Raw genomic sequence first — 18,972 nt, 5'->3', positions numbered from 1 at the left:
AAAGCGCAATATTGGGGTGGGAGTTACCCGATTTTCCAGGTGTTGTGTGTCTCAGTTCCCCTGGCTAGGAAAAGGGATTCCCTTCCCCCTTGTGCTTCCCAGGTGAGGTGATGCCTCGCCCTGCTTCAGCTCTCGCTGGTCGGGCTGCAGCAGCTGACCAGCACCGATTGTCCGGCACTCCCCAGTGAGATGACCCCAGTACCTCAGTTGAAAATGCAGAAATCACCGGTCTTCTGTGTCTCTCGCGCTGGGAGTTGGAGACTGGAGCTGTTCCTATTCGGCCATCTTGCTCCGCAACTTGTGCAGTTTAAACGTGTGTTGTTAAAATACAAAGTGTATATGGATGTTTAAATTATCTACACTTTCAAATTCTTGCATTTGGGAACTTGCTTTTAAAATTGTATCTTGAGCTTAAGTCTAAAATCAGTTGCCTGCCTACTTCTCCAAGATATAGAGGTGAAAAACAGACAGAGCTTGAATTCCAATTGTCCTTTATCCCAGCAGTACGACCTTGAGAAATAAGGTTAAGCTTTGAGTCTTATCACACTTATTTCAAAAATAGGGAAACAACAGAGGATCAAAGGAGCATTGTGAAGATTAAGTGACTTATGCTATCATACTGCCTGATGTATATCAGGTACTTAATGCATAGTAAGTATTATTATTATTATCATACTGGCCTTTGTCATCCTCTCGTTTTCTGCCCTTTCTCCCCAGTGTCTCTTCTCACTCTCCAACTTTATCTTTCAAGTCATTGTTGGCTTACGTCTGTGTCAATATTCATCTGTCTCATCTCTCCTATGATTCTGCAAGCGGTGTTTAAGGAGGATTAGAAAGACAAGGGTGTGTGGAGTATAAACTATAAACATAATGTTATAAGAGAGAAAGTGAAGGACGAGAGTGCCAGAGAAGCAGAACAGGCCAGCTCTTTCCCCACCTCCAATCCCTGTATCCTCTCCCCACCTCCCTACCCCCAAAAAAGGAGAAACAGGAAAGAGGGCCAGTGGAGGAAAAGATACTGTCAAAAGAACAGAAGTGGAAACATTGGATCAAGGCAGGATCTCACACCGGAAGGGGCCAGAAGGAAGTAAGAAGCAACAGACAAGTCGCCGGGTCCAGAGTGAGTGGAATGAAAAAGATAGATGGTCTTAAAAAGAGATAACTAATGAGTCTCCGATAACTTTAATTTTCTGGGCCTTGGTGAGCTCTGCCTAATCTTCAATTAAATGGAAATATAAATAGCTGAGAAAGAAGCCAGTGGATGGGAACTGACATAATGGACTATATTGACTCTCTGAGAGATATAAGGAAACTTCTTAAAAGCATAATATTTTACACGATCATTTGTCAGGCTTCCTCTGGGTGAATGATCTCCTTTGGGGGAGGTAAGTGGATTGGCTAATCTTAGTGTTTTGTTTAAAGTGAACCCTGCATTGTGCTAGAAATCTGTTCACTTTACTGAGCAGACAAGGAGAGGGAAGGAATGCAAACACACCCACCGCTCTTTCTTTCTCCTGAGGGGCCTGATTAGCTGATTGCCCAACTGAAGATCTAGCACTCACTTTTCTCCACCTGCCATTTGGCTCTTTAACTCATCACCTTCTCAATCAGGGCCCTTGTTTGAAGGTAATCATTCTTATCGTCCTGTACTCACAGGATGGAAATAATCTACAGACCATTTAAGCATGTACCTCATGGATGCCACCTCCTCCCACCACCCCAATTGTCTACCCATAGAAATACCCTTAGCTCCATGACTTGCCTCTTCTATCTCTGTACTTCGTGCTGGAAGAGTCCCTGACTCTCGGCCTACGGTAATCCTCCTCTCTCTCTCATTATTGTCTTCACTAACAGTTCTCCAGCTTGTCAAAAATGCAAAGGTCCAGGCAGAATTTCCAGGAACAGGGCCTGAGGAGCTGTACTTTCACAAGTTCATGGTTGATTTTAATGCAAAAACTAGTTTGAGCATCACAGGGTTTTGTGTGATTTGTTTAGGACTTAGTCTACATTGCTATGTCTTGTATGTTAATTTTTCACGAATTGGGTGTAGCCTCCAAAACTGAACTATGATCTCCTTCTTGATATTCCCCTTCCCTTTCACATTGAGAGGTGCCCAGAAAATGTCTGCTGGAGATCATGCTAGGATAATTTGGGTTTTGATGTTACTTTTAATTAGCAGAAGGTTGAGGACATGCTGGTTTTGCACAACTCTATCTTACTAACATCACGAAGCCTACAGATCTCTAAGCACTCAGCCCTTGGAGATTTGTCCTAGGGAATGGAATTTTTAGAAACTTCCCATCCAGCATTCCTTCCCAGCTTGTCCATCTTCCCCACATCTAATACAATAATGCTAACGGGCTCTCACTACCAATAGCAACTTACTCCCTGAGGAGAAAAAAATCACCCGGTGATCATTGAACAGGCCCTGGAGACAAAAACTCCATATCTGAGGAATTTAGAAGGAAGCAAAGACCACCTGGTGACTCTCAAAACAGGCCATCGGAGGAGACGGAGGCAAAACTTATCTGGGGAAAATTAGAAGTAATTAGACTTCCTTATTATCTAAAGCAAGAATCTCACTCCAGATTTCTTCCCACTCCCTCTGCCGAAAAAATTTATAAGTAACTAAAATTTCTGTACGTCTCTGGATCACCATGCAGAAACTCATTTTCAACCCTAACTTACCACTTTAAGGTCAATCAATACCCCTAAGGAAAACTCCAAGTCAACACTCAGTCCTCTGGCTGAGGCACCCCGCTGCACTCTTCTTCAGCATTCTTTCTTTCTAATAAGCTTTCCTTTTTCAAACCTATACTGTTGTCAGTAGATTCTTTTAACCAACCTGTGAGTCAACCACTTTCCAATGCCAGGACTCTGACACCTTGCCTGGCACTCCCAGTGCTTCTGATACTACCTCAGTGGAATGATTTTTGGGGGTCACAATTACCAGATGACAAAAGTTTTCATCTAAGTTCTTCATTCTCTCCTATCACTTCATCTCCCAAGAGAAGAGAAATCTAGAGAGAGGACAGAGACAAAGGTCCTGAAGCAGATAAAAAGCTGTCTTTGGTTAGAAACTGTGAAGATCCATTTTATCTCAACTTGTCTAAGAGGTGCCCAGGCAGTGGGTAAAACATTATTTCTGGGTGTGTCTGTGAGGCTGTTTCCAGACAATATTAGCATTTGAATCAGTGGACCGGGTGAGGAAGATCTGCCCAATGTGGGTGGGCATCCTCCAATCCATTGGAGGCCTGAATGGAACAAAAAGATGGAGGAGTGGATTTTCTCTCACTCTTCTTAAGCTGGGCCATCCATCTTCTCTTCCCCTCAGATAGCAGAGATCCTGTTTCTCAGGCCTTTGGACTCCAGGGCTTATGCCATCAGCTCTTGTGGTTCTCCAGCTTGTAGACAGCATTTTGTGGGACTTCTCACCCATCGTAATTGTGTGAGCCAATTCCTGTAATAAAGCTCCTCTTTATCTATCAATCAATCTATCTATCTTCTATCTAATTTATCATCTTCTATCTATCTAATCTATTTTCTATCTCATTTATCTTCTATCTTTCTATCTTTTTTTGTCTATCTATCTGTCTGTCTATCTATCGATATCTATCTATCTATATCTATCTACCTATCTCCCATTGGTTATCTCTCTGGAGAACTCTAACTAATACAAGAACATACCAGATATCTCCAGTAAAGTGACTAAAATGGTTGATCATGTAAACCCATGAAAAAAGGGGACACATTGTGTTGGAAAATAATTAATTCTTAGGTCATATTCATATATGTTTTCATTTTATGAATGGGGGTTAAATAATTTCAAGGTAATTCGAGATGTCTAAAAAAGTCTCAAAGTCCGAACTGACAATATTAAACATGTTTTTCAGTGAGAACATAAGATGTTTGCTTGTGTACAAAGTGTTTTCTGTCTGACTCACACTTTCACTCAGACTGTGGCTCCACTGTAAATAAGAACCACTTCCCTACAAGTCCATCTGGACCCAAGCAAGGGCAAAATTACAAAATGCAAGAGTCGATTTTCTCTTTCACTTTCTTGTCACTTAATTCCTATTTTCAGTAGACAGAAAGGCCGGTGGCTATTTGCAATTAATATAGTTTCAATATAAAAATTCTTACCAGTTGACCCAAGAGTTTACTTCCAGGATCCAGGTGAACCACCATCTATGAAAGTTTACCAGCTCTAAATCCTACCCATGCTAAATTGAGTCCAGTGCCAATCTTAACAAATAGGAGTGCACACTCCCTGTTCATTCTTTGCTTCTAAACCCACAGATAAAGGCATGCCAATTTTTTTTCTCTTTCCTGCCCTCAATTTGCCATTTCTACTTCCAATTCTGAAGATAGTCTTTTCTCCACCTCTGCCCCTCTTTAAATTCTACCTGTATTTCAAAACTTGCTTCCAGTAATATCTTTTTTACAGGGCTTTCTCCAACAACTTATCCTCACCCTGATCAGTCGGTGTTCCTTTAAATAGAACATCACTGAGTCAACTACACAGGTTAACTCTCTGGTCTTTATTTCTGGTGTTTGTGCTTTGTCTCTTCAAGTAGATGCAAGGATGTCTGGATTTTGATATCAGACAGGCACACCTTCCCACAGAGTAGTTTTGTGACCTTGAGCAAGTTGCTTCTTGATGACTCAGTTTTCTCTCTATAAAATGGGAAGAATGTAACAGCCCACAGAGTTACAGAGAGGACTGATTAAAGTAATTGTTCATATGTTAGATATTATTGATGTTAAACAGTCCCTTAAAGAGGTGTCTGGCTCAATGTCACAGTAACATAGTCTCACAGTCCACATGTAAGCCTCTAACTGGCATGACCTTTTTCTCCAGCAGCTGATCTAGTCTGTAAGCTTTCTAGAAAATCCTCAAAGCTCATGGTAGAAGAAAGTTTTTCCATACATACACGATATACAATATACACACACACTTACAAAATAGATATCCATATGCATTTTCCTATTTTCTAAAATTAATTATTTAAAATGGAAACTTCAGTTGTCAAATTAAATGAAACTGGCTCCCAAGGAATACAGGCCCATTACTTTGGTAACTCCCTGGACCTACCGAAAGTGCCATCCAGGCTGCTTCAGGAGTTATAATCCTGGAAATTTTATTATGTACCTACCCATCACATGTAGACTTGGAACAGAAATCTTTAGTTGTTCGTATGTAGCTTTATCTGCAGGCAGCCTAATAGATGTGAATTAAAGAGTAGCAGCCTCTGTCCAAAACACCTCCCTCATTTGCTGTGGAAGTGCTAATGGAGAGTTACTGCTCTGGGATAAGGCTGCAGATATGTTTATTAGCGGAAAACCATCTATGATGCTGTTAAGGACTGAATTATGCCCCCCTCCAATTCATATCTTAAAGCCCTAATCCCCAATATAACTGTGTTTGAAGATATGACCTTTAAGGAGGTGATTAAGGTTAAATGAGGTCATATGAGTGGGGCCCTAATCCAATGTGACCTATGTCCTTATACAAGACAGACACCAGGAATGCGTATGCACAGAGAAAAGGCCATGTAAGGACACAGCAAAAAAGTGGCTGTTTGCACACCAAGAAGAGAGGCCTCAGGAGAACCACACACTGCCGGCACCTTGATCTTGAACTTCCAGCACCCAGAACTGTGAGAATATTAATTTCTGTTGTTTAAGCCAACAAGTCTGAAATGCCAAAATATATGCATTCTCCATGTTAACGAAAGTGTCCTCAAACAGACCAATGAGTGAGACCCCTGACAGTCACCACGGAGAGCAGCTGATAGCACTGAAACTCAAAACAGGCCAGTTTAGCTGGAAGAAGGGGCACTAAGAGTAGATGGGAAAGACCATTTGAGCATGCAGACTGTTGCCAAGGGAAGACAGATGAGAACAAGGTGCTAGAGTGAGCGGCCTTGGGCAGTTCTTTCTTCTAGGGGTAGTGGGGCTTCTGCAAATGAGAGGGTTGGAGGCTGCAGGTTCAAGACAACCCTTCTCTTGCAATGCACTCTGACCATGGCAACATAGTACCAGGGGAATGATCACTACCATAACCAGAAGGGCTGTGTCAGAATATCTGTTCAGCGGTCTATCTCAACAGACCCTGAGCCATGCTGTCTGCAGTCTCTTAAAATGTTTAAGAAAAATACAGCCAGCAGAATTCCTGGGGATGGTGAGGTCAGGGCTTGAAGGGGTTCAGGACTCAGTATGGTGCTTGGAGAATATTTGAACTGTTTTCATTCCACCACTGCTTTTTCAAGCAGATCTAAACACCACCCACATGCCACTGCCATAAGATGATTCTGGTTTGGTAGTCCAGAGACCTGAGTTCAAAACCTATTTAAAGGCTGGGTGCAGTGGCTCATGCCTATAATCCCAGCACATTGGGAGGCCAAAGTGGGAGTATCTCTTGGACCCAGGAGTTCACGATCAGCCTGGGCAACATCGCAAGACCTCGTCTCTACAAATAATAATAAAAATGAAAATTAGCCAGGCAGAGTGGCATGCACCTGTGGTCCCAGCTACTCAGAAGGCTGAAGTGGGAGGATTGCTTGAGGCTGGGTTGTCTAGGCTGCAGTGAGCTATGATAGCAACATTGCCCACCAACCCGGACAACAGAATGAGACTCAATCTAAAAAAAAAAGAAGACATATATATGTGAAGCTCTTCTAAATTCATTGCTTTTAAAATACAACACTACAACTTATCAATCTTGCAAGTCCATGTTTCCTCCTTTTTAAAAGAGAGATAATTTTAGGTGGTGAGGTGTACAGAGAACCCTCGGCCGCAGCATGAATCTGTACTGTAATCTCTGCAGCCCCTGCTCACTCTGTGGCATTTGGCAACCGTGCCTCTTTCCTGTCTAGGTCTCAATTTCCTTGTCTATAAAGAATGGGGATAAACTTTATCATTTATAAAGTCCCTGCCAATTCCAGAGCTCTGGTATGCTATTAAAAAAAAATCCTTGAGGGCAAAGAACAGAGTGTGTGTATGCGTGTGTGTGTGTGCACGCGTGCACGCACTGCATCCTCTTAGCTCTGCAAGAGGTAGAATGGGCAAAACAATTCGTTCACTAAAATGGCACAATCATCCGTGCTTTGATTTGTCTGACTATAGGAAGCACGCATCGCCACAGCACCTCTACCCACACATTAAATATTACCAATCAGCAAAATGTGCAGTGTGAGGTTCACAGTGAAAATATACATGGGGAGTGGAGAAAAACCCACTCAGGAAGGATACTTAGAGAACGTAGGTCCTCAACTGCAAATGCCAGGAAAAAAAAAAAGAAATCCACCCCACTTGTCCCTCTGGCTGCAGTGAAATGCCAGGGCACTGCACAGGCATCCTGAGAACTTAGAGCCACACAACAGCGTGCATTCAGTACTCCAGAGCCATCCGCTGCCCCACATGCTCTGGCGCCAAGATACAATGTACATGCCAGTCCCTGAATTACAGTCAACCTGAAGCAGCATCTGCCAAAGATTAAATCAAAATTTATCGGGTAAAACCCAAATGCGGTAAAGGTTCCAAGAGGACAATGTGGAAAACTGAATTAAAATGAAACAAGAAGAGAAAAGTTTAGGGAAACAAAAGGTTCAGCCAAAACAAGGCAGCCATTGGAATTTACCAAGTGGCTCCTTTAATTAAGAACGGTCTTCTTAAATTACATTCATTTCTCTTACCCTTTTCAGGGCAGTCCAGGGTGAATAATATGTTTGTTTCTGGCTGAAGAGGTGCCAGGTTGAAGGCAGTTTTTGGTTAATAAAACTGGTCCATGCTATCAGCCAGAAATCCTGTCTACTTTTAGAAATCAAGAGAAACTAGTTTGATCTTGATCTTCAAGAATGACAGAACCTATTAATCCATAGCATTTTCATTTTAAAGCATATTCAGGACAAGTGAGAAGAATAAATAATATTTCACCCTACTTTTCTGTTCCTTGAGCCTCCTTCTACCTGGCTTAACACGGTACTAATACTTATGTTAGCACAGCCTGTGCACAGATGCCAGGCAAATCATTCCAGAAACTCTTTTAATTACTTTTTTTCCAACTCAAAAACTAGCAATGGTTTTCCATTATCTGTAAGACAAAAAAAAAAAAAAAAAAATCCCCATTCTTTATTTTTTAAACATGGAATCTTACTGTATTGCCCAGGCTGATCTCAAACCCCTAGGTTCAAGCGATCCTCCCATCTCAGCCTCCCAAAGTGCTGGGATTACGGGTATGACCCACTGTATCAGGCCAGAAATTCCCATTCTTGATTCTGACAGTTAGAAGTTTGACAATTGCTTTATCTCCTCTACCCTCGTCACCCACCTGTAAAGTTTAGCCCTATTTATTTTCAACATGGCCCTTGGTGCCAACCAGAATTTCTTCAATATCACCCACAATCACAGACTTACCCATTACTGTGCCCTTGTGGATGCTGGTTTCTATTTTATTTGTCCAATTCACTGCTTTACCCTTAACTCCTAGCAGAGGACCAGACATGTAGGAGGTACATAACAAGTATATGCTGAAAAAAAGAAAGAATGCGAAAGGAGTAGACAATGAACTTAAAACCATTCCATTGCTTCCACCAGGCTGTATCCTAATTACCCCTATAAGGCCACTTCAAGGGCAGCATGGTCCATGAATCCTTCTGCTGTCTATCACACACTAACCTCTTCTGTCCTTCGAAGTTATGTGGACCTTACTAACCTGTTGAGGATGAATTTAACTGCTTCTTGTTTTTCTCACAGTGCCTAACCTATAGCGAGTCTCTCAGTGGGTTCCTCTAATTTTCCATTTGAAGAAAGAAATGAAAGTCAGTATTTAAAAGACCTGGATGCTGTGTTTCCCTTTCAGTGCTATCCAAGATGTTTTACTTAAATGATTTTCCTCTTCTTTTTCTGATTTGTGTGATGTGGTCCTCATCTTCTCTCCCTTTGTTCTCTCTGCAGTTTAGTGCTGCATTCAGAGGACAGGGCTGGGACCAGATTGTCTTGGCTCATGGCCCAGATGTGGAATTTCCTAGCTCTGTGACCTTGGGCAAGTTACTTAACTTCTCTGAGGTCTCAGTTTTCTCATCATAGAATTGTTATGAAGGTTAAATAAATTAAACTGCTTTGAACATTGCCAGGTACATACAATGCCAAATTCATATGACCTTTGATTATGCTGTAGCCACACTGGTCTTCTATTTCTTGAAACACACCACACTCCTGTTTACTCCAGAGCTTTCATGTATGTTATTCCTCAGTACCTGAAATCATTTCCTTGCTCATTCTTTCCCTTCAGGTCTCATGTTAAATGGCACTTGGTTAGGGATGCCTTTCTTGGCTCATATGCCAAGTCTAGGGTAGGTCTCTTCTAATTTGTTCCTAAAGCTCCCTAAATATCAGCATGACACTAGTCACGTTCACAGTGTTTTGTTCAAAGATCATTTCCCAGGTTAGACAAGACACTCCAGAGGCAAGGAGGGGATGTATCTGTCTTATTCATTCTTTTTTTTTTTTTTTTTTTTTAGACAAAGTCTCATTCTTGTCCCCCAGGCTGGAGTGTGATGGCACAAACTCAGCTGACTGCAACCTCCACCTCCCAGGTTCAAGTGATTCTCCTGCCTCAGCCTCCCGAGTAGCTGGGATTATAGGCGCCCACCACCATGCCCACCTAATTTTTGTATTTTTAGTAGAGATGGGGTTTCACCATGTTGGTCGGGCTGGTCTCAAACTCCTGACCTCAGGTGATCCACCTGCCTTGGCCTCCCAAAGTGCTGGGATTACAGGTGTGAGCCACCGCGCCCCGCCTGTCTTACTCATTCTCTAACACAGAACACCTCACACGGAAATTACAAATACATATTACTTGGGTAAATGAATCAATGAACTATCATGGGGAAACTGGAAAAGATTCACAGGACAGTCCCAGACTTTGGAACAAGGTTGCATCTGACAATGGCATTATGAGATGCAAAATAAGGTAGATTAGATTGGCCACCTAGAGACCAAACAGAAAATGGGTAGCTGAGGAGATCGGGAAACACCCAAGCCCAGCTTAGGCTGACTGGAATGTGCTGGCCTTTAGCATTACTGCAAAACAGGGATGCAGAAATGTCAGCAGTGTGTTATATAACAAGTATTTTTGCCACCTGTAATAAATCATCATGGCACATATCCCAAAAGCTTTCCTCTCCAAAGGGAGCCTGGGATCCAAGTTGCCTGAATAATTTTAGCGGTGCCTCCTTTTGGTACATTTCTGAAGAACAATGGTTCTCCCATGTTGTTGCTTTATTCACTTCTTATTTAGCTGAAGGTGAGGGGAACAGGGTAGGGAGTTGGGGCAAGTAGGTCAGCAACACATGCCAAAAAGGACTAGAGATTAAAACACATGTTTATGGCTGGCAAAGGGTCCCTTCCCCCAATCTATCTTGAGAGTAGAAAATAGCTCACCATGAAATATTAAATAAGTGAACTTGCTACGAGCACCCACAGTACAGTTTCTAAAATATACTCACACATTTCTGAGCCTCCTAATTAATTAAAGGAAGTTGGAACCTGATGGCATTGTAGACAGCTCTAACAAGCTGGTTTTAAAGGAGTTAAAGAAATGTGTTGATTGGAGCAAGTCAGTCGGGAGTATTCACCATAAGGACAAAATGTTCTCAAACGCATCGAGGCATTTCTGTAGTGGAGAACGAAGTGAACTTGGGCCTGCTGGGAGATGAGTGCCTTTCTCCAGAATCCCAGCCTCAAAACTTCCCTATTTGAACTGTCTTCAGAGCCTGTTATTGGGATACCAATACCTGCATTTTAGTTTGTGTTCCTCAGATTCTGCCAGGTGGAACGAGTGCAAAGGAGTAGCAAGTGGCAGAGGAAGCCTGCAGGGAGAAAGGAGTGGAGTCCCCTGACGGCCTGCAGAGCCACACACACAGGGGGAAAAAATCATCCTGCTCATTTCTGCACAAAGTGAGAGAAGGGCAAAAGATCCGCACATTAGTTCATTGTGAATGCCTTTGTGAATAACCTCCACGTTTGCTCTCAAGTAGATTTCATAATTCTTTTGGTAGCTTTGAGAATAAAATGGGTAAAAAGTTAACTTCCTTTGGGTCTTCTTATCAAGAGTAAATACAGTTCAACTTTGCATGTTCTTAGTTTAGCCAGCCCCCGTTCCTGGGACCCAGTGATCAAGTATGTGATTGAGATAATTCAATAAACATGAAGAAATGGGACGTGTTTGGGAACAAAGATCCCAACAGGCTCCTCTCCAAAGAGAACCTGACTCTCCCCTGACACCATCACAAGCCTCGGCTGGAGAGGCTTTCTTACCTTTGCAGGCAGGTGCTGAGCCACCAGGTGGGCCTGACCTGACCCTAGAGCTGCAGTGTGCTTCCCTTTTAAATAAGCTACACTGAGCAGGAAGACAAGAAGGAAGATAATGTCCATGAGGAGTGGGCCGTCAGGCTAGCCGACTTTCCACATTCGGTTCCCCCAGCATCCCTCTAGGTGGCCTTATCTCAATTATCTCCTGTTTCCAGGCCTTGGCTTCCCATTCTGTACAGTGTGGATGACAATTTCATCCTTCCCTTGTTTGCTGGTTCAGCATCAAACTGCCATCCGACCTTACGGTTGCATGAAGGGCATCTGACCTTCATGTAATATCAGACAGAATAACCAGTATTTCCACTCAATGCTTACGTTAAAAAAGAAATAAGCATTTTATCCAAATAACTTAAAAAAAAAAGACAAAATTGGTATTTCCATTGAAAGTATTTAAAAATCTTTTAAATTTTATAAGCTGTGCATGTGTTACCTACTGAAAAATAACTGTTTTGAAAATCGAAGCAACAATTTCAGAGCTTTTCCACTAATTCTTAATGTATTATTTTACATCAAGACTTAACTCCATAGGTTGATTTTGATTAGATGGATGCTTTGTAATTTATCAGTATTCTCTACTTCACTATCAATCACCTTCACTAAGACAGCACAACTCAGGGGCTTCCACTGCCCCAGGTGGTGGGATGCTCCTTCCACCCTCTTTCAGCAGGCGGTCTTTACCAGGAGTGATCTCAGAATATATGAAACCCCCTTTAGGGACTTGTTTTAAAACCTTGGCCAGGTGCGGTGGCTCGCTCCTGTAATCCCAGCACTTTGGGAAGCTGAGGCGAGTGGATCATGAGGTCAGGAGATCGAGACCATCCTGGCTAACACAGTGAAACCCCGTCTCTACTAAAAATACAAAAAATCAGCCGGGCATGGTGGTGGGCGCCTGTAGTCCCAGCTACTCAGGAGGCTGAGGCAGGAGAATGGCATGAACCTGGGAGGCGGAGCTTGCAGTGAGCTGAGATCGGGCCACTGCACTCCAGCCTGGGCGACAGAGCGAGACTCCATCTCAAAAAATAAAAATTAAAAAGCAAATGAAAATAAAATAAAAACTTTTCATGTACAAAAATTCAGAACAAAGATTAGCCTATTCTATAACGGTCATGAGGCCTCAGAGATTATCTCATCCAATTACAGATGAGACAACAAAGGCTCAGAGATGTTACATACATTGGTGACAAAACTAAGTTTGGAACTCAAGTTTCTCGAAACCGACTACAGTGTATTTTGCAATATATTACATTTATAGTCAAATTAGGTTAATAAATATTTACTGAGTGCCTAGAAGGTGAAAAACACCATGCTAGGTGAGGTGAAGGATACAAAAATTAAAAAGAACATACACTTCCAATCCTCCCAGGGCTTGATGCTAGAAGAGGAAAGACATTGCTTTAATTTAAGGCAGCTTTAGAAAAACTGCAGTATTCCAGATAAAGTAATAAAAGGTTGGGAAAGATAAAAGAAAAAAGTAATTTTAGTTGTGAAGGAACCAAACCCAATGAAGTTTTATTTTGAGCTTAGCCTTGAAGGATGCTACTTTTGATAGGAGGCCACGCAGATAGCATTCTAGAAGCCCAAGGCACAGTTGTAAAGGTAGATGTGGTTATGAGTTATCTGCTGATTTCACTAGTTCATTAGAGAAGGTGGTGTCTGAATCTGTAGCGACTGGATACGTGGCTCAGTACTCTGCTCTGGGTGTGCATGGCTAGCCTCTGATCCGTATTCAGTCATAGCATAGGCCATAGGATTTACCAATGATGAAAAGCCTAGATTGTTTGGGTTCATTCCCATCACTTACCAGCAGTGTGATTTTGTGCAAATGATTGAACCTCATTCTGCCTCAGTTTCCTCATCTGTAAGGTGGGGATTATAACAATACCTCTCTCTTAAGATTGTTGTAAGGGTTAAATTAGTTCATTTAAATAACATTAGGCACATGGCTTACACCTGTAATCGCAGCACTTTGGAAGGCTGAGGTGGGTGGATCACTCGAGGTCAGGAGTTCGAGACCAGCCTGACCAACATGGGGAAGCCCCGTCTCTACTAAAAATACAAAAATTAGCTGGGCGTGGTGGCGCACGCCTGTAATTTCAGCTCCTCAGGAGGTTGAGGCAGGAGAATCGTGTGAATCCAGGAGATGGAGGTTGCAGTGAGGTGAAATCATGCCACTAACTTCAGCCTGGGTAAGAGAGTGAGACTCTGTCTCAAAAAAAAAGAGGAAAAAAAATGAGCTTAGAACAATGGCTGAGACATGGCGAGTGCCAGGTGTGTATTTGTTCAAAACATCTAATCTGACGGCAGCAGATTCTTTCAAAAGATCCCCTAGAGAGGTAAGGAGTAGCTGTGAAAAGTTCCTATTCTATTATTCCAGTAAGAAGAAGAAGAGAAATACTCTAGTATTCATTCTGTGATGAAATCTTAAAAAAATTTTTTTTGAGGTACAGTATCCTGGGTCATTGCCCCGATATCCCTACTCACTTCTGCTAGCAGGTCCCAACTGTATGAGGTGACCCCCTAAGAATGCGGGTCACCCTGAGATGATGGGTTTAGCCTTGCTTGGAATCATAGTTTGCTCCTGGTAATGTACCGAAGTCACACGGAGCTTGATTTTCCATGGCTCAGAATAGATCCTGACCTCGCTGTGGGCTCCCCTGTGTTAATGGTTTCATGTACTCCAGATTGCATTACTACCAGGAATCGATTTTTCAGCTTTTTAAAAGCGGTCTATTTTGGTCAGCCTTTCTCCACTCTTAGAGATGTATTTATTTCCCAGAATGTGTAGCAACTCTTAGACAAAGTAAATTTGGATTACTGAAATGGAAGCAATCTGCTGTCCAGTTGTTGGGAAAGCTGGGAGGTTTTCCTTGGAAAATTCTTTTGTAGGTCAAAGCAAAGGAAATTCATTTATCTCATGTGGAGTATCAAAGTGAAACAATGTAAAATCTAACAGATTTGAGAACTTTAGTAAAGGCAGTCACATCTATAGAACTCATCAGTTCATACAGCAGTACTGCCCAATATGGTAGCTACAAGCCATCTGTAAGAATTAAGCACCTGAAATGTAGCTGATGTGATTGAGGAATTGAATTTCTAATTCTATTACATTTTAATTAATTTAAATGTAAAAATTGATATTCGATTCAGGTACAGAAAACCTTTTTAGGCTTGGGGAGATTTAGGGATGTGAATCTATTTAATCAATTATATTATGCAATCTAAATACGTATCAAGTATTTCTGATGAGAAGTTAGCATCCAAATTGAGATATACTATAAGCGTAAAATATACCAGATTTCATAAACTTAGTAAAGAAAAGAGAATGTCAAGTATCTCCTTAATATTTGAAATGATAATATTTTAGTTATGTTGGGTTAAATAAAATATATCATTAAAATTAAGTTCACTGGTTTCTTCACACTTTTATTGAATGTGGTTTAGAAAAATTTAAATTACATATGTGGCTCATATTATATTTGTATTGGACAGTGCTATTAAAGAACAGTTTCAAATACATCAATCCATTTGTTCTTTACAACAACCATGTGATTTGGTCAAAATAGGTATTGTAATTTCTGTTTTAAGGATGTGAAAACAAAGGTTCAGGCAGTTGTGGCTCACCAAACCTTGGAATGAAAGACAGAGCCTGATTCCATATCTTCTGATTAGAATCCAGGGCAGTGCAATTACTTGGCTTAAGACCAGAAATGAAACTTTGCAAAGACCTCTTAGACTCTCAGATGGAACCTGTTAATTCTGTGCATAATGGCTAAAGGGAGACTAACAAATCTCAAGCCTTAAAGGAGCAACAATAACCCAAGCAAAGGTCACATGAGCGTGCATACACACAGACATCTGCAGTGGCCACGTTGCATTTATTTGACCTTTGTGGGTATTTGGGGAATCCTTCGAAAAGCATTTCCATACCATAAACAGGGTGTCCAATGTTTCATATAGCCATTCCTCTGAATCCTTTGGAGAAATGTGGACAGTAAGGTTTGTGCAACGATCACAAGGCCAATAGCAAACTGACTAACCACAGGAAGTTAAAATAGGCTAAACACAACAGCAAGAGAAAAACTGTAAAGAACCAAAGAGTAAAACCAATAAATGTCCAATTCATTGATTAAGAAACCCCATAAAACTGTGCAGATAATGAAATTAGAACTTAAAAAATAAAAGGCAGTATGTTCATGAATGGAAACATAAATTATTATAAATTGTTACTTCTCACTGGGCACAGTAGCTCACCCCTGTAATCCCAGCACATTGGGAGGCTGAGGCAGGTGGATCACCTGAGGTCAGGAGTTTGAGACCAGCCTGACCGACATCGTGAAACCCTTTTTTTACTAAAAAATACAAAAATTAGATCAGTCCGAGCCAAGGGCAGTATTGGCCCTCTCCGTTCAATGAAGTGGTTGCTTTTTTGTGCCGGCAATGAGTTGGGCCGGGGCGGTGGCGGCTCCCTGCCTGTGGCGGCTGCGCCCGGGTGCCCGGCGGTCGCTCTCAGCTTATGGAAGAAGAATCCCTGTCAGATTTCGCAGTTCAGGAATGACCTTAGACAATATCAATCGGGCAGCTGTGGATCGAATAATCCGGGTGGATCATGCAGGCGAATATGGAGCAAACTGCATCTATGCCGGGCAGATGGCCGTCCTGGGTCGGACAAGCGTCGGGCCAGTCATTCAGAAAATGTGGGATCAAGAAAAGGACCATTTGAAAAAGTTCAGTGAGTTGATGGTTACGTTCAGGGTCCGGCCGACAGTTCTGATGCCCTTTTGGAACGTGCTGGGGTTTGCGCTGGGGGCAGGGACCGCCTTGCTCGGGAAGGAAGGTGCAATGGCCTGCACCGTGGCAGTGGAAGAGAGCATAGCACATCACTACAACAACCAGATCAGGAAGCTGATGGAGGAGGACCCTGAAAAATACGAGGAACTTCTTCAGGTGATAAAGAAATTTCGGGATGAAGAGCTTGAGCACCATGACACAGGCCTTGAACATGATGCCGAATTGGCTCCAGCCTATGCCGTCCTGAAGAGCGTTATCCAAGCTGAATGCAAAGTGGCCATATATTTATCAGAAAGATTGTAAAGTGTGTCCAGTTATGCCTGTCTATAAAACATAGTAATTTACCAAGTGACATTTGCAGAGAAACAAGTGTATAGTTATCATTGTACTTTTGTACAATGTGAATTTTGTTAATTAAATTATAAGGTTTCTTTAAAAACAAAAAAAGAAAAAGAAAATTAGCCAGACATGGTGGCAGGAGCCTGTAACCCCAGCTACTTGGGAGGCTGAGGCAGGAGAATCACTTGAACCCAGGAGGCAGTGAGCCCAGATTGCACCACTGCACTCCAGCCTGGATGACAGAGTGAAACTCCATCTCCAAAAAAAAAAAAAAAAAAATTGTTACTTCTCTCTCCAATTATCAATTTACAAGTAGCACTTAACAAAGGAACATGTTAAACTACTGACTTAGTTCATTTTGTGTTGTTGTAACAGAAAACTTGAGACTGGGTAATTTACAAAGAAAAGAGATTTATTTAGCTCATGGTTCTGCCGGCTATAAAGTTCAGGATTGGAGCTCACATCTGGTGGCCTCTGGTGGCAGCCTTGTGCTGCATCATAAAATAGCAGAGAAGTGAAAGGGAAGGATGCATGTGCAAAATGACACAAGGGGCTGGCCTTTATAACCACCCACTCGGGCAGAAACTAGTCCATTTCTTAGAGAGTGAGAACTCACTCCCAGGAGATAGCAGTAATCAGTTCATGAGGTTAGTGCCCCCATGATTCAAAAACCTACCACCAGGCCCCATATCCTAACACTGTCAACTGGCAATCAAATTTCAATATGAGTTTTGGATGGAATACACTCAAATCACAGCAACTATATCACATAATAGTGACAGAAATGCAATCAGCAAAATCCATACAGTGAAGAACACCCAAGACAAACAAGACAAACACCCAGATTCTGCAATTACAATATATGTCAAGATAAAAACAAAAGAAATGGAAAGTTAACATGGATATTAAAAAAGGCTTAAAAGGCAAATCAACAATTATACTTCATGAATCTTATTTGAATTCTGAAATTTAAGAAACTGTAAAAAAAAAAAAAAAAAGACACCTATGAAGCAATTGGAAATCCGACCATTGGATAGTTGAAGGTGTTAAGGAACTATTGTTGAACTTTTTAGCTATGATAGTAGAACTATGGTTATTTTTCGAGTGTCCTTTTCTCTTAAAGGTATACAGTAAAGTATGTATAAATAAAATATGTCTAATATTAGCCTCAAAGTACTGCAAGAGAAATTTAAACTCTGGTATAATCATAAGTTAGTGCTAGTTCTATACTGGTAAAAATAATTGAGGACATAGAAGAATATACACCAGTGGCCCTTGCCACAGACTAAATATTCTTCTAAAAATCTTGCTACCAGAGATTTCTGCCTTTGGCTCTGATGAAGTAAATGGTATCAGATTAGCTTTCTCACTTTAAATAACAATAAAATTGGTCAAAATATAGGACACGAATATAGTGCACATATGGACTGCAACCTTATGAGAAGAAATAAAATTAGGTAAGCCTAAGAGTTGCCTTTTCTTTCTGACTGGACACCCATTCCAGAGCATAAAACTGAAAGGTGGGTTTGTGAGCAGAGCAGAGTTCTTACAAAGTTAAAAAGACAGATATCCAAGTTTGGATAGGCTCTGGAATATCTGGAATATGCAGGCTGGAGTACTTGGGAGAAGGGTATTATGCTGAGAAATAAGCTCCACAAATCTGGAAAGGAGTCTCCTTGAGTTTTGTATGAATATTAAGCAGTGAATGAATAGTATAAGATCACACAAGGCTGGGTAAAGAATAACAACTAAGGAATAATCAATTAATCAATGAATTGAAGAACAGCTACCAGGGTTCACAGAGAACTGGGAGACATTCAGATTCCCTCCAGACAAGTGAACGTTCTCATTAACACAGTTGGAGAATTCTACAGAGACTGCAGAAAGGGCATGCCTTACTGTGGCACTGAAATCACCCTAGAATTAAGAGTCTAAAACCACCCTAACACCGTTTTGAAAACAAGCCTCAAAGGATCAAACTATTCTGGAATTAAGTTAACTCTCAGCCAGAATAAAGCTCAACACTGTTTACATAAACACAAAAAAATCCAGACACTCAACAAGTAACATTCTAAATATCTCACATCTAATCAAGCATTACTAGTCATGTGGAAAAGCAGAAACATGTGGTTTATATCCAGGAGAAAAATCAGGCATTAAAAACAAACACATAAATGATGTGGAGATAAAAGTAGCAGAAAATACTTTAAGATATTATAAATATGTTCAAGGATTTAAAGGAAAATATGAACACAATGGACACTTCATGTTTCTGAGAATAAATCAAGAAGACAAATCTAATGTATAGTGACAGAAAGCAGATCATTGGTTGCCTGGAGGTGGTGATATGAGATTGCCTAGAATGAGGCTCTAGCAATTATTTTAGAATATGCAAATGTTCTGTAACTTGATTGAGGTGACGATTGTACTAAAAAATTATCAAAATGTACACATACAGTGGATGCATTT

The 18,972-nt window shown here is 41.3% G+C and overlaps 1 protein-coding gene across 1 annotated transcript; it reads left to right on the top strand.

Moving 5' to 3' along the window:
* The first annotated feature begins 15,751 nt into the window (after positions 1-15,751).
* LOC117080010 (5-demethoxyubiquinone hydroxylase, mitochondrial-like) lies at positions 15,752-16,603 on the top strand. Its single transcript, XM_033204475.1, has one exon. The coding sequence runs from the start codon at positions 15,814-15,816 to the stop codon at positions 16,465-16,467; it is 654 nt and encodes a 217-aa protein (XP_033060366.1). The 5' UTR covers positions 15,752-15,813; the 3' UTR covers positions 16,468-16,603.
* Positions 16,604-18,972: the final 2,369 nt, after the last annotated feature.

This window comes from Trachypithecus francoisi, unplaced genomic scaffold, assembly GCF_009764315.1.
Source record: "Trachypithecus francoisi isolate TF-2019V2 unplaced genomic scaffold, Tfra_2.0 Lachesis_group8, whole genome shotgun sequence".
Lineage (NCBI taxonomy): Eukaryota > Metazoa > Chordata > Mammalia > Primates > Cercopithecidae > Trachypithecus > Trachypithecus francoisi.
The sequence above is the reverse complement of the archived record's forward strand: the minus strand, read 5'-3'. Positions and strand labels throughout refer to the sequence as shown.

Coding starts and splice junctions, on each gene's coding strand:
- LOC117080010 (XM_033204475.1), top strand. CDS start 15,814: ATGAGTTGGGCCGGGGCGGTGGCGGCTCCCTGCCTGTGGCGGCTGCGC.